This window comes from Panthera tigris, chromosome E3 (genome assembly GCF_018350195.1).
Source record: "Panthera tigris isolate Pti1 chromosome E3, P.tigris_Pti1_mat1.1, whole genome shotgun sequence".
In the NCBI taxonomy this organism is placed as follows: domain Eukaryota; kingdom Metazoa; phylum Chordata; class Mammalia; order Carnivora; family Felidae; genus Panthera; species Panthera tigris.
This window is the reverse complement of record NC_056675.1, coordinates 14,698,079-14,712,389: the sequence shown is the minus strand read 5'-3', so window position 1 is coordinate 14,712,389 and position 14,311 is coordinate 14,698,079. Positions and strand designations below refer to the sequence as shown.

General features: G+C 46.0%; 1 protein-coding gene across 2 annotated transcripts in view; it reads left to right on the top strand.

Annotated features, from left to right (window-relative positions):
- The window catches only part of CALN1 (calneuron 1), a 366,396-nt gene that overhangs the window by 196,093 nt on the left and 155,992 nt on the right, over positions 1 to 14,311 (top strand). The window contains exon 4 of one of the 2 annotated variants that reach the window (XM_042971105.1): positions 6,552 to 6,960. The exons of the other annotated variant lie outside the window; for it this stretch is intronic. Within the exon in view, the coding sequence (XP_042827039.1) occupies positions 6,552 to 6,875 (324 nt within the window). The 3' untranslated portion in view covers positions 6,876 to 6,960. Of the gene's footprint in view, positions 1 to 6,551; positions 6,961 to 14,311 lie in introns of those variants that run through there. 2 annotated transcript variants of the gene reach the window in all.

The following is a 14,311-nucleotide window of genomic DNA, read 5'->3' as shown; positions in this document are numbered from 1 at the left end:
TGATCCCAGGGTTATGAGCTCCAGCCCTGTGTCGGGCTCTGTGCTGGGCATGAAGCCTGCTTAAGATTCTCTCTCTCTCTCTCTCTCTCTCTCTCTCTCTCTCTCTCTCACTCTCTCTCTCTCCCCCTCTGCCCCTCTCCCCGCTCGCACGCGCTCTCTAAAAAATAACCCCCAAAACAGCAAACAACCTGCTAAACGGTTTCCCAGCATGACAGCCATGTTTTACATTCTTCCCAGCAACGTGCGAGTGGTCCCCTTTCTCCACATCCTCACCAGCTTTCATACTGTCGCCGTTTCCGTTTCAGCTCTTCTGGTGGGTGTCCAGTGATAGCCCACTGCATGATTTGCAGTTCCCCGATGGCTAATCCTTTCCAGTGTTTACTTCCCACTTACCGTCTCTACGTCATCCGTTCGTATCTGTGTCTGTCTTTTGCCCATATTCTCATTAGATAGTTGTTTTTGTTTGGTTTCGTCTTACTGCTGAGATTTGAGAATTCTTTATATATTCTAGGTGCCACTCCTTGGTGAGATAGGTCGCTTGCAAGCATGTTCTCCCAGTACCCAGCGTATCTCTCCCTCCTCTTTGCGCGGGCTTTGGCGAACAAAAGAATTTTAATTTTGCGGAAGTCCAAACTTAGCAGCTTTTCCCGTTACGGATTGTGCTTTCGGTCTCACGTCTAAGAACTCTGCGCCTCGGCCTAGATCACAAAGATTGTCTGGTTTTTTTCTCTAATAAAAATTTTAAAAAGTTAATTTAAAAAGTTGAAAAAAAATGAATGTGTATTTGTTTATTTTGAGAGAGAGAGAAAGAGCACAAGCAGGGGAAGGGAGGAGGGAGAGAGAGAATCCCAAGCAAGCGCTATTCTCAGCACAGAGCCCGGTGCAGGGCTCAGTTCCACGAACTGTGAGATCGCGACCTGAGGCGAAACCAAGAGTCGGACACTCAACCAACTGAGCCACCCGGGTGCCCTTATATAGTTTGAAATTGTACATGTAAGTCCATGATTTATAGGGAATAAAGTTTTATATATAGACATATATATATAATATATTACATATATCTGTACATATATACATATGACTATATAAATTACATAAGCTTATTATACAATCACATATACACACGTGTAATTTATATATGTCCGTATTCTTTCTGTTGTTCATATTGTGTAAACTCTTGATCTGCCCTCAAATTCACCTTTTCTAACCTCTGTCATCTCTACTCTCCCAGCTCACGAATTGTTTATTTCTGCAATTGTGTTTTTCAGTTCTGTAATTTCCATTTGGTTCTTTTTCATTAACTTCTGTTTCCTCATTCAGGTTTTCTTGTTTTTCACTTGTGTGAAGAGAACGTGTGATTGTTGAAGGATTTTTATGATGCCTTCTTTAAAATCCTCGCCAGATGGTTCCAACGTCTAATTCGTATACATATTGGTGTCCGTGAAATCTCTTTTCTCATTCAAGTTGTGATTTTCTCAGTTCCTGAGATGATGGGCGATTTCCTATCGTATCCTGGACACTTTGCCTAATATATTAGTCGATGCTGGGTTCTATTTAAATCTTTTATTTTTAGTAGGTAGTCACCCTGTGTAGGATTACATGCAGGTCCTGGCTTACTTCTGTGGGCCATGCTTCCAAATGACAGTTTCATTTCACAGCGTTTGTGGTGATATTTTAGTCTGCTCGGTTTATCTGTTCCTACCGGGTCTCCCACTCATCCCTCCTCATGCTACTTGTGGAGTGGAAAGGGTTTCCTTGGGGCAGGATGATGGGTGTCTCTCTGTGCGGGAGGGGGTCCTCAGGCAAGAGTTTTCCTAAGCCAGGCCATCTTGTGATGGCGTTCTCCCCTAACCGTGGGGAACAAAGAATGCTTCCCAGGTCAAGTGCTTATTGAGATCCGCTTAATCCATTGGAGCCATGATGAGATCCATATCGCTGTTGCCCCCAGTCTCTGGGCAGAGGTGGAGAGTCTCAGGCCCACAGGGACCAAGTCTTCTTGGGCTGGGCCATTTGTTTGGGTGGAGGTCCCTCTTGCTGCAGCCTCCCTATTAAATTCCTGGGAGGGGGGGGGAGGGACATTTCAGGGCTTCCAGGGAAGGAGAGCACTTCCCTTAGCTGTTTATCATTAGTGGGGCCCCCAGTAGATCCCCATGGCCCACCGTGGGTTTGTCCAGTGTTGTCTGAGGAGCTCCCATTCAGTATGAGGGAGGAAAGTGCCTACCCATGCCTCTTCCTATTGCTCGGTTTGAGGGACGGGATGCATTGCATCTGTGTTACCTCCTTCCACCGGGTGGGAGAATATAAGATATTCTGCTGCTATTTTGTTCTCCGGTGCTGGGTCCCCAACAGGTTCACCTTCCTCCTTTTAGCACCTTCGAGAATTCTCCTTTGGTTATCTCCTACCTTATCTCCACGGCTTATCGTGGTACTTGGTGAGGAAGCAGGGAGAAATGGGTCTATACCATGTTATCTGGGCTAGGTGTCCATCATTATTAAACAGCTCCTTTTTGCATCATTAAGTCTTCTTTTTTCAGAATATTTTCAGTGTTTGTGTTTAGTTTTGTATCCATATTTACAACAGTTCATTGTCCTTATCTCTAAAAAGTTTTCTTTATACTCTAAATTTCTTATGTCTGAATTGTTAATTACAGTTCTCTCAGTTGGCTGGAGAGCTTGGTGTGTGTGTGTGTGTGTGTGTGTGTGTGTGTGTGTGTGTTTGCAATTTTTCATAGTGGGGACCAGGGGATTATGTAAGAGATATGTTCTTCGAGCCCTTTGCAGATTTGAAAAGATCCTTCTGCGACTTTGCTAACAAAACAAAAATATGGTTAGTTTTTGGGTCACAAAATGCTAACCTCGGTGTCCTATAATCATCTCTCATAGTATTTTACATAGAATCCTACTCTTCCACGTGCTTCCTCAAGTTCCATGGTCCAATAAATCGTAGGAATGTCTCCTACTTCATGCAGTTCATCTCTTGGAGTCCCATAAAAGACACTAGTTCGTGAAAACTCTGACACAGCCTGCATTTGGCAAACTCGTTCAATTTTGTGCGGCCCGTCGTTTCTCAAACGATGTGATGATGTTGGAATGTCTTTCTGTGCTTCGCCTATTAATATTTATATCCTCAATACTCTCCGTTACAAGTCAAAGAGAACCTACCCATGGATTCAATAGTAAGGACAGAGATCTAACTTAGTAGGATGTCTGGAGTGGGCCGTCAGGACGGGAAGCAAAGGCTCAGTGATGTCATCCTGAAGCTTGGTCTTCGGTCCCACGATGCTCAGCCTGCTGAAGCCTCACCTTCGTCCATGTTGCCCTCCGGCTGAAGGATGGCTGCTATACCTTCAGGCACCAGAACTGGTAATGCTGATGGTGATGGCGATGATGATGATGATGCTGATGAAGGCAATGATGGCAGCCATCATCATCTCGGCAGCCATCGTCATCTCGGCAGCCAAAGACCTTCTTTGCCCTGATGGTTCTCTTTCTTATAAGTAAAAGGAAAGCTTTCTCAGAAGGCTCCCGGCAGGTGTTTCCTTTAAATGACATTGGCCAAAACAGAATGGCATGTCCGCTCCCAGCTACAAGGGGGACTTGAGAAGATGGATACTGGCAAGGAGGGATGTGGTCGCTTGCCTAGCTTCGATGTGTTATGATCCACCCTTGGGGCTTGACTCATTGGTCTCCCAATCAGATCAGGTTTCTTTAAGAAAGGAAGATAGAAGGAAAATGGCAGCCAGAATACAGCATCGGAAACTTTCAGGTGGGGTTCCTGGGTAGCTCGGTCGACTCTTGGTTTCTCACGGTTCTTGGGTTCGAGCGCCGTGTCGGGCTCCTTCCTGACAGCAGATTGCTGCTTGGGATTCTCACTCTCTCCCTCTCTCTCTGCCCCTCCCCTGCTCACAACTGTCTCTGTCTCTCTCAAAATAAATAAACTTGAAAGAAAGAAAGAAAGAAAGAAAGAAAGAAAGAAAGAAAGAAAGAAAGAAAGAAAAAGAAAGAAAGAAAGAAAGAAAGAAAGAAAGAAAGAAAGAAAGAAAGAAAGAAAGAAAGAAAGAAAGAAAGAAAAAGAAATTCTTTCAGGTATGCATTCATTGCTTTTTGTACTTTGTAGAGAAGTTGGAGGGGAGCTTGATTCAGCTTACGTTCCTTGTAGAGAACCTGTTTTGTTCGGCCGGATGCCTCTAATGTTTCTTATTTATGTACAATCACATGTTGGGCAGAATAGATCTTTTTTTCTTTATTACTTTGCCTGGATCTCAGGGAGCTTTTCTGATATATCAACTCGGGCCTTTCCACCCGGTACAGCTTTCTGGTATTCTCTTTTTACTGCTCTCGAGGCTCCGGGGTGGCTCAGTAGGTTAAGCGTCCAACTTCAGCTCAGGTCATGATCTCCTGGTTCTTGAGTTCTAGTCCCACATTAGGCTCCCTGCTGTCAGCACAGAGCCCACTTCAGACCCTCTGTGTCCCTCTCTCTCTGAATCTCCCCCACTCAGCTGTCCCTCTCAAAACTAAACTTTTAATTACTGCTTTTGCTCTGTTTAGTTTTTCTCCCGTGCAACAGACAAAACCCCTAAGACGGACCTGTTTTTTTGTTTGTTTGTTTTGTGTGTGTGTGTGTGTGTGTGTGTGTGTGTGTGTGTTTTGCCTCTTCCTTCTTATCCATTAACCTTTCTTTTTCTGTTTCTTCTGTTTCCATCCACAATCTGAGAACCTCTGACACCGCTCTGCTGCATGTGACTCCTGGTATGTGGGGTGGACGTCCCGCTGTGTGTGACCTTTGAAATCATTTTAATTTTGCTCTGCGTTTTTGAGCTCCTTAACATTCTCTTTTCTCTTCCTGAAATCCTTCTCTGTTTCTTTAGTTCCACTTTTTCCTCCTCCTGTGGCTCCCTATTTCTGTTCCATTGTGACCAAATCCTCTTGGATGTCTCGAAGGCCCTAAGATATTTTCAAGTATCATCATTTTTGTGTGTGTGTGTGAACAGTAAGTTTTTTTTCCCAGTGATCTTTATCCCCCTTAATCAGGGTAATGCTTATTTTCCCTTTGTTCTTCGTTATCTTTTCAAAAGTACTGTGTTAACATTTTTTTTTTTTCTAATCCACATTGCCCCAGTGTCCTGGGATATGTTACAGAGCACGGAGGTAATTTAGTGTGGTTTTCCAACTTCTCTGGGCCTGTGTTTTTCCTCTGGTGGCTCAGAGGGTAGAGGTGGTGGTTTCTTTCTACATCTGTCCCCAGGAACGCGGCCCTTCGTGGAAATTCCTCCAAGATTGCCCTGTGTTCTCTTATCTTCATTTCACAGTTGGTGCTGGGTGTCTTTCCTTTTTATTTATTTCTGTGTGTATTCTTCGGCGAAATTAGCGAGGAAATGACTCTGGGCCAGCACTCAGACCGGGTTGGTGGGCACTTGGGAAGTCCTCGGAGAGGCAGTGTGCGGTAATAGGGAAAAACACAGGGCATCCGAGCGAGTAGTCTTCCCTCCGGCTCTGCCTGTGTGTGCTGTGTGAACGTAAGCCCATCACTGGTACTCAGAGCGTCGGCTTCCTCAGCTAATAGGAACATCCACACGAAGGGTCAAATGGGATACCACATCTGAGGTGCGTGGCACCTGGTGTGTTTAGTCCCCCGCCCTCCTGTTCCAAATACTCTACACAGAAATAGCAAGCATCGAGTTGAACTTCTGGTCAACCAGCTTCTGCTCTCCTGACTCAGAGTCTGTCCGTGTCTGGACCCCGTTCTCTCACGGCCAGAGCCTGCTTCATATCTAGAGATGCTTTCCGCATGGACCGTGATCTGGGGATGCCTTCTCTGCTTGGCAGGATACTCCCGGGATTCCTTGTGGAGAGGCAGCAATAGTGGAAGGTTAGGAACCGAGGCTGCCTGTCATTTCCAGATCTGCTCCTTAAGACCTGTGGGACCACAGTCAGACTCCCTCTCCTTCTCTCTGCTTCCTTCTCCTCATCTTTAAAATGGGGATAGGGGCGCCTGGGTGGCTCAGTTGGTTAAGTGTCCAACTTTGGCTCAGGTCATGATCTCACAGTTCGTGAGTTCGAGCCCCGCGTCGGGCTCTGTGCGGACAGCTCAGGGCCTGGAGCCTGCTTCGGATTCTGTGACTCCCTCTCTCTCTGCCCCTCCCCTGCTCACTCTCTGTCTCTCTGTCTCTCTCTCTCTCTCTCAAAAATAAACATTAAAAAAATTTTTTAAAGTAAAATGAGGATAATGATTTACCTGCCACATAGGGTTAGCTGAACCGTGTAAAGCCCTTAGGACAGGTCCTGACACATGGTGAGCATAGTATCAGTGTTTGCTACGGTGTTGTTGATGGTGGTGATGATGATGGCAGCCACCACCATTGTCATCAGCCTCTCCTGCCGCAGACTGCCACATCCGGGCCCACTGTGTTCTGCCGGCCTGATTCAGCCTTCCACTGCCACCCTCCCCCTCCCCTGCTGTCTGCATCTTTGTGCCTGCTGGACTCCGCGGGTTGGGTCTGATTCCCCTCCCATCTCTCTCTCCCCATGGCTGTCACCTTCTCCACGCCCAGCTATGTTCGCTCGGCACGGCGACAGATGTGCAGAGTCCCTGTCCTTGGAGACACAGAATAAGAAACAAGCCCACCGTCCAGAAAAAGCTCACCCTCCAGAAAGCCTTAGACATTTATCTGCCTAAAGGCAAGAAACTGAACCGAAGGATCCTTCAAGGTCATGCCTCTGCACAGAATCTTTCAGAGACTCCACGGCTTCCCGAGGACAGAGTCCGAATTCCAAAATGTTGTACCATCTGTCCTCTCCACTTCAGCCCTGTCCTGTCCCCGGCAGTAAGGTCACAAGCCTGCCCCTGGAGCCCTGAGAATTACCTGTGGTCCTGACCACGCCTCCACACCTTCCCATTGGCTCATACCTTTGCCGGGACAGCCCCCCCCCTTCCCACCCTCCTCCCTAGACCCCGGAAAACCCTTGTGCCCCCCACCCTGTGGCACAGCCTCTGTCTCCATCAGCCCTCACCGAGGAAGCACACTCCCGGCCCTGCTCCCGTGTCCTCGCCGTGTCCTGTGTCAGTTGCTGTAACAGCACACGGGCCACCTGCCTGAAATCCGTGGTTTCCTGTGGCAACAGAACGCTGAATAAGTAAGTGACACTTGTGACATCAACAAAGCATAGCTTTACTTTTGTCCCCTTTTGCCCCTTGAACATATATCCAGTTATAGCGGCATCACTCTGCTCCTGGATGAAAACTTTTTTTTTTTTTTTTGGTCCACAAGACATTTAAGAATTTAAATATTTTACTCATACGGAAAAGTACAGAGCGAATTAGACAGCACGTCCCATAACAAGTGGTATATTGAACAGTTGAACAAACGGTAACATGATAATATTTGCTTCAGAATTTGAGAAGTTAAACGTTATACACTTGGTGTCCCTTACGTGGCCAACAGGAAGTGATGCCTGCAACCCCCTTGAACTGTTGTGGCCTTAAGATCAAGACTGTCACTTCCACCCCGCCGGATTCGCACACACTACGTGTGCCTAGAACAAGATCTCCTCTTACAATTCCGTCTAAAATGTGCCCTACTGCCACTGGCTGGGTTTTTGTTTTTGTTTTTGTTTTTTAATTTTTACTCAGGAGGCTATTTAAGCTTTATCCATGTCGCTGTGTGTAGGTTGAGATTATTTTAAATGCCGAAGGGCAGCCCGTTGTACTATCACTGACGCCATCAGCGTCACGTCATCGGTCATTTAGATGGTCCGCAAGTTTTGATCGCCGGGACAGACACCCGGAAGCGGAACCGCCCCGGTGCGGGCACAACGTCGGCTCCATTAAGAGGTGCCAAAAAACTTAAAAATTAAATTAAAAAAAAAAAAAAAAGAATAGTGGGGGAAAACAAACAAACAAAAAAAAAAGAGTTGCCAAAATGTTTCCCGAAGTGCTTGTTTCAACGTTTAATCCCACCGATGCTCGCTTGCTCGCTTTGAGAGCGTGAGCACGCATGCGTGTATGCGCCAGCACAGGAAGGGCAGAGGGACCCTGAGGCAGGCTCCCTGCTCAGCGCAGAGCCCCACACGGGGCTTGACCTCAGGACCCTGAGATCCTGATCTGGGTCGGAGTTAGGAGTCGAGCACTTAACCGGGCACCCAGGTTCCGCCCCCCCCCCCCCCCCAGGTTCCCCCCACCCCCCACCTATGCTTTCTCGCTTATCTGCATCCTTGGGAACTAAATCTTTGCCAAGATGTGAAATGACGTTTTGTGGTCCTTTTGGCTTGTTTTGCCTTTAATACTGGAGAGGGTGGCCATTTCCCCCACGTGCATCGGCCATTGGGGTTTTCTCTTTTGTGATTTGCCTGTTCGTATTCTTTGCCAGAGTTTCAATTTGGTGGTGCATCGTTTCCTTTTGATCTGTTTGACCCGTTGTTCTCCTCCTACCTCTGGGGGACTCAGTGCTTCTGGGTAATAGCAAAAGTAGAATAATTTAAGCCTCTCTGGCTACAAACTCCAGCCAAATCACCACAATCCCAGGAGAGAGAGAACTTCCATCTTTTTCCCGTAGAAGAATCTAGACGAGATGAGTAAAATAGTCAAGCTAGCGTGGCTGGGTAACTGCAGGGTTTGCAACCCCGTGGTTCATTTCTTAGACTGGCTCCGCTGACATCATAGGACGCTGAGACCCATTAGCGTTACTCAGATACCCTTCTGAGTTCTCCCGGGCAAGTGAACCCTGCTATACGTAACTCAAATTATTCCTCTTCATAACATCATTCTTGCATTTTTTGTTATGGTGACTCTTGACGGGGGCTCACTAAATCTCTCTTCCAATTACTATTTCATGGGGTGCGTGGGTCCCGGTGCCAGGGCAAACCAGAGTGGATCACACACACGCCTTGCAGCCTTGCTGAAGCATTTAACTCTACTTGATTGGATTCCTACTGTTTGCTCGGTCCCCTCATTTACACGGTCACACTTCTGCCTGTTCTCTCTTGCTCTCTCCTGCACCCTCCAGTAAGATCTGACTCTTTCTGCAAGGCCTGACCTATTCTGTTCCACCTGAATCTATTAACTGTGCTGGTTAGGTAGCCAGGTTGTTGATCTTGACCTCCTTGTAAGAGATTTTTTCTTTTTTTAACATTTTTAAAAAGTTTATTTATTCTTTGGGGGGGGGTACAAGCAGGGGAGGGATAGAGAGAGTGGGAAGGAGGGAATCCCAAGCAGGCTTTCCAGTGTGGGGCTCGAACTCATGAACCATGAGATCATGACCTGAGCCGGCCACTTAACCGACTGAACCACGCAGGCACCCCTGATTAATTGTTTATCATTAATAATTTATAGAAAAAAATTGAGATTAGCTAGAGATCCATCTGTTTCAAACTCCTATTCAAACTAGTCTTTTCAAACTAATATTTTCTGGTTTGGTTTCTTACCTTCCCTAGCTTTTAGATCATAATTTATTCACGTCTGCTCTGTGACATAGTTCCCTTTGACTTCTTTTCAACATTTCTGTGTGTGTGTGGTTTTTTTTTTGGGGGGGGGGGTCTGTCTTTATAAGCAGGAGATAGCTGAATTTGAAAAATTCCAACCAATAGTCTGTCTTTAAAGAAATAAATGTACACTTTATGTGTAGGGGTCGGGCAGGACACTATAGACACTTTAGGAATCATTTGTTCTGCCTTTATTTTGTGTTGTCTGTTCACCATTGGATAGATTGCATTCTCTTCCCTGTTGAATAGATTACTGCCCCCCCCCCCAAACACACCTTTTTTCCTGCTTGATTTCGAAGCTCCACATTTCTGTTATTTTACATTTTGAAATACATGTTTTAACATTTTTTTTTTACAAAGCTCAAAATTACTCAGTATCTCCATGACCCTCCTAAGAAAGGCAGCGACTGCCACTTCCGTGTCCTTGATGATTGTTGTCTGGAATTTGGGTGACCCTGATGCTGTCGTGTAGATGCAATGCGACTCCTAGGACGTCCTGGCCCGTGCCCCGTGGTGACGTTTGTTTGCTTCCTCTGGCCTCCCTGGGGTTAGCTGTGTGTGAGCCCAGGGGGTTGTTGGAGCCTGATGGCCTTTCCTGAGCAGGGCGGGGGGCTGGTCTCAGTGCCAGGGGGCCCCACCCCCCCTTATTTCACCTGGGAGGTTCAGTCCTCTTTTCCCAGCAGGAGAGGAGCCTCCCTGTTACCTCTGTCTGTCACTGTACCTGCAGCCAGCAGGCTGGCACATTCAATGCAATTTTCTGCCTTCAATTTTGGCTCAGGTTTTGGCTACAGAAATGATAACTTGGTTCGTTAGCGGGACCGTGTCTTTCCTTTTCCTTACTTATATTGGAGTGGGGTCGGGATGCTCCAAGCGTGACTTTCTGGTGCCAACTTGACTGGTGCACTCGTGCCAGATTTTTGGCTTCCTGAGGGCAAGAACTACTTCCTTAATTTCTGTGTCTCTATTAGGGGTCCGTAATACCTGCACTGGGTCCGTAAAATAACATCGAGAATGTTATAGGTCTGTGAGTTTATACTACTTGCAACCTAGCAGGTGCTCCTGACACAGTTCCATGAGTGCTGGCAGAAGATACAAGACTCCTGGTCAGAGACAAGGCCTGTTGCTGACAGCAATAGCTTCTTGAGCTGGTTCTCTGAGCCCTAATTCCTACAAGATGACACTTGGAGGGCCCGGTGTCACCTGCATAGAGTTACAGCAGAGGACCCCTGAGCTTAAGGTACCTAAATCTTTTATAACGGGCAGTAAGCCTACCTGCCTTTGTCCTGGAGAGACATGCCATCTTTATCATACCTGACCATGATCTAACTTGCCCTTTGGAGAAGACATCATGCCTTCAAAGGCTGTTCTCTCTGCAGATGCCCTTGAGAAGATAGTCCTAAGCAAAGGCAGTCGGTGGTTGTGCTGTAAGACGTGCAGAAACGTGAAAGGCCCAAGGAGAATTGTCTCTGAGCAGGTGGCTGCTCAGTAAAGTCTTCTCCTCAATGCATGATGGTTCTCATCCATCACGATGCACATTATGATGATGGTGGTGTAGAAAAAGCAGACTAGTCCTTGCAATGAGGGAGGATCTTAGTGTTGCCTGCAGCTCTAGGAGCCAACAGCAATGAATGCGGGGAGAATTTGGTCTCTGCACTGGGAGGATGGACTGGTTGGCAAAGGCCTGTCAAGAATGGGTCCCAGAGGACGCCACAGCCTCTGCCTCTCATCCCTGGAGGCATAGCTGGTGCCCCCTCCAACCCTCCGTACTTGGGCCACCGCTGTGCCTCTGCCAACTCCATAAAGAACTTTCTAGAGTCCCTGATCTTTTGCAACGCTGGCTCAGGATCCAAGATCCTGGGTGAATATGTCTGGTTCGACAAGCCTGAGGCAGAGGAGCTGACTTTTTGAAGATTTATTCTGAGGAATGAATGGGCTCAGATTCTCACCAAGACACTTATGCTGGGGAAGTTTCCAGACACAAGAAGGAAATGCGGATCCTGAGCCTGTGCTTTGCTTTAATATACACTTTTGGTAGCAGCTAATATATGTATTAGTTTGCTTTGCTGTGATTCATGATAGGCATGAAGACGGATGATTTTGTTTTGTCTGCACTGCTTTTTGTGAGCCCTGTGGCACGTGCATCTATCAGGTAAGCCCCTGCAGGTATCCATCATCCACGTGACAGGCCTGTCAGGCTGAGTGCCATATACCAGCCCCTCTGACTGTAAAATCTTGTGGGAGGAAGCAGGTTTCTCCTGGCTGTAAGCCCTCTTCGAGAGCACGTATCTTCAAATAGGATAAGTGTCAAAGGCAGTTCACCCTCTCATTTCTGGGAACACCTGAGCCCTTCCCCTACCTGGCCCTTCTTCCCAGCTGATGGGAGCCTGGGCCAGTTTAAACGCAGGAATCTGTAGAGGTAACCGTGGCTCAAAGACCAAATCCTCTGCTATTTCTGCATCTGGGGAGGGGGCCGCTCTGGGAGGAAGAACAGAGCTCAGCACTAGGAGTGTGTGGTCCTAGACCGTCCCCTGCACTTACGTCTCTGAAGTAAGGGCTTCTTCGGATGGCCTGTCCAGCTGCCAGATTTGCCTTTTCCTCTGCTTCCCTGGTCAGCCCTGCTCAGAGAGACACTGTAGCGTCCACGACCGTTGAGGCCCCGCCATGACCAAGTGGGCAACCTTGTTCTTTACCCTCGTGTGCACACTTTGTCCTAGGATGCCTTTTGTTGTTGTTGTTCTTAACTGAAATCATTGTCCCAAGTCACCGGTTGTCTCCCCCCACCGAAAAAGGTTTATCTTGAGAATCGTCTAAATCAGTTGTGCGTAGTTGGAAATGGTCTCTCCTGGGGCACTAAGTCTGGTGTAATTGGAGGGTACCCAAGACATCAAATGGAAACACCACAATGTAACTAATAATATGGTGTTTCATACTGGAGTTGATATCATAAAGGGAAGGTGAAGGAGCAAACGGGTGTGAAAGTTAGTGCATAAAAGGGGGGACCAAGAGGCACAGAGCCTACAAGATTATAGGGGTTTCCCGTGAAGCGCACGGTAGACGTTGGGTGTAGATCATGTCAGGAAAATTAATAAGGGAGGATGGATGGAAGAGAGAATAGAAACACTGGTTCTGATGTTGGACTTAAACTTCATCTTTTTTGGGTAATTTTTAAGTTGAGATATAACTGACTCACGACATTATATTCGTTTCAGCGTACAACGTAACGATTCGATATTTGTACATATTGTGAAATGAGCACAATATAGACAACAAGACCACAATGAATCTGGTTAATTGACATCCATCACCACACGTAGTCACAATTTTATTTTCTTGTGATGAGAACTTTTAAGATCTCATCTCTTAGCAACTTTCAAGTATACGACACAGTATCATTAACAATAGTCACTATGCTGCGTATTACGTCCTCAAGACTTCTTAAACTTACAACTGGAAGTTTGTAACTTTTGACCCTCAATTTCCCCCCACCTCTGGCAGCCACCATTCTCTTCTCTGTATCGGTGAGTTTGGGTTTTGGTTTGTTTTTAGATTCCACGTTTAAGTGGGATCATGCGGTATTTGTCTTTCAATATTTCACTTAGTGTAGTGCCCTCAAGGTCCATCCATGTTGCTGCAAATGGCAAGATTTCATTCTTTTGTATGGCTGAATTATAGGTATACAATTACATACATTACATTACATTGTATATACATAATTGCATTATGTAATTACATAATATAATTAATTATATATTAGTTATATAATATACATACATTGTACATAATATAATTAATTATAATATGTATAATTATACATATAATTATGTATAATATGTATAATTATACTTAGTATAATTAATTATATTATAATTACATTATATATAATTACATTATATATATATGTATATATGTATATATGTATATATATATTAGATAATTGATTATATAATTACATTATATATAATTACATTATATATATGTATATATGTATATATGTATATATATGTATATATGTATGTATATAATGTAATTATATATAATGTAATTATATAATTATATATATATAAATTATATTATATATAGAAATATATATATAATTATTTAAAAATATAATTATATATAATATAATTACATACTACAATTTCTTTATCCGCTCGTCCAAGAATGGACCCTCAGGTTGCTTGCATGTCTTGGCTGTTGTAAACAATGGTGCAGGAAACGTGGGGGCGAAGGTGTCTCTTTGAGCTAGCATTTCAGCTGCACCCTTTTCAATGACCTAGAACACAGATGCCACCGACCAGAGCGGTCAATGTCAGACGGGTGGCAGAAGAGGTGAAAACATGGCCCAAACTCCCTACTTAACGTGTCCCTCCGCTGTGGTGCTCTCTCTGGGCCTCCTTATTTGGGGTGGGTCTGCCCAGAAAAGCACATCTCTATGTGCACGGCGGTCTTCTTTCTGCTGAGACGACACTGAGCCAGAGACTGATTGGATTCCATGGAAGGCCCAGCGGACGTGAAGCCCCAGCGTGGATTCCTGGCTGGAGGACAGGACCTCCCTCCCCCGGACGGAAGGTTAATGGGAACGGACACCAGCATCTCTCAGGAGTTTTGGTCCCAGCTCCCAGAAGTGCTGCCCGAATGGAGCCTGTGCTGGCTTCCAACCTAATTGCTAATCTGAGCGGAACTGGCCCCCTCCAGGCAGGGGCTGCAGAGCTGCAAGCAGAGCTGGGACCAGGTTGTGACCCCCACCCCTCCCCCCACCCCCCACGGCATGCCGGGAAAGTTCCTTCCAGCTGACAGCAGGGCCGGGGAAAGAACATCTGCTCCGACATTTGCC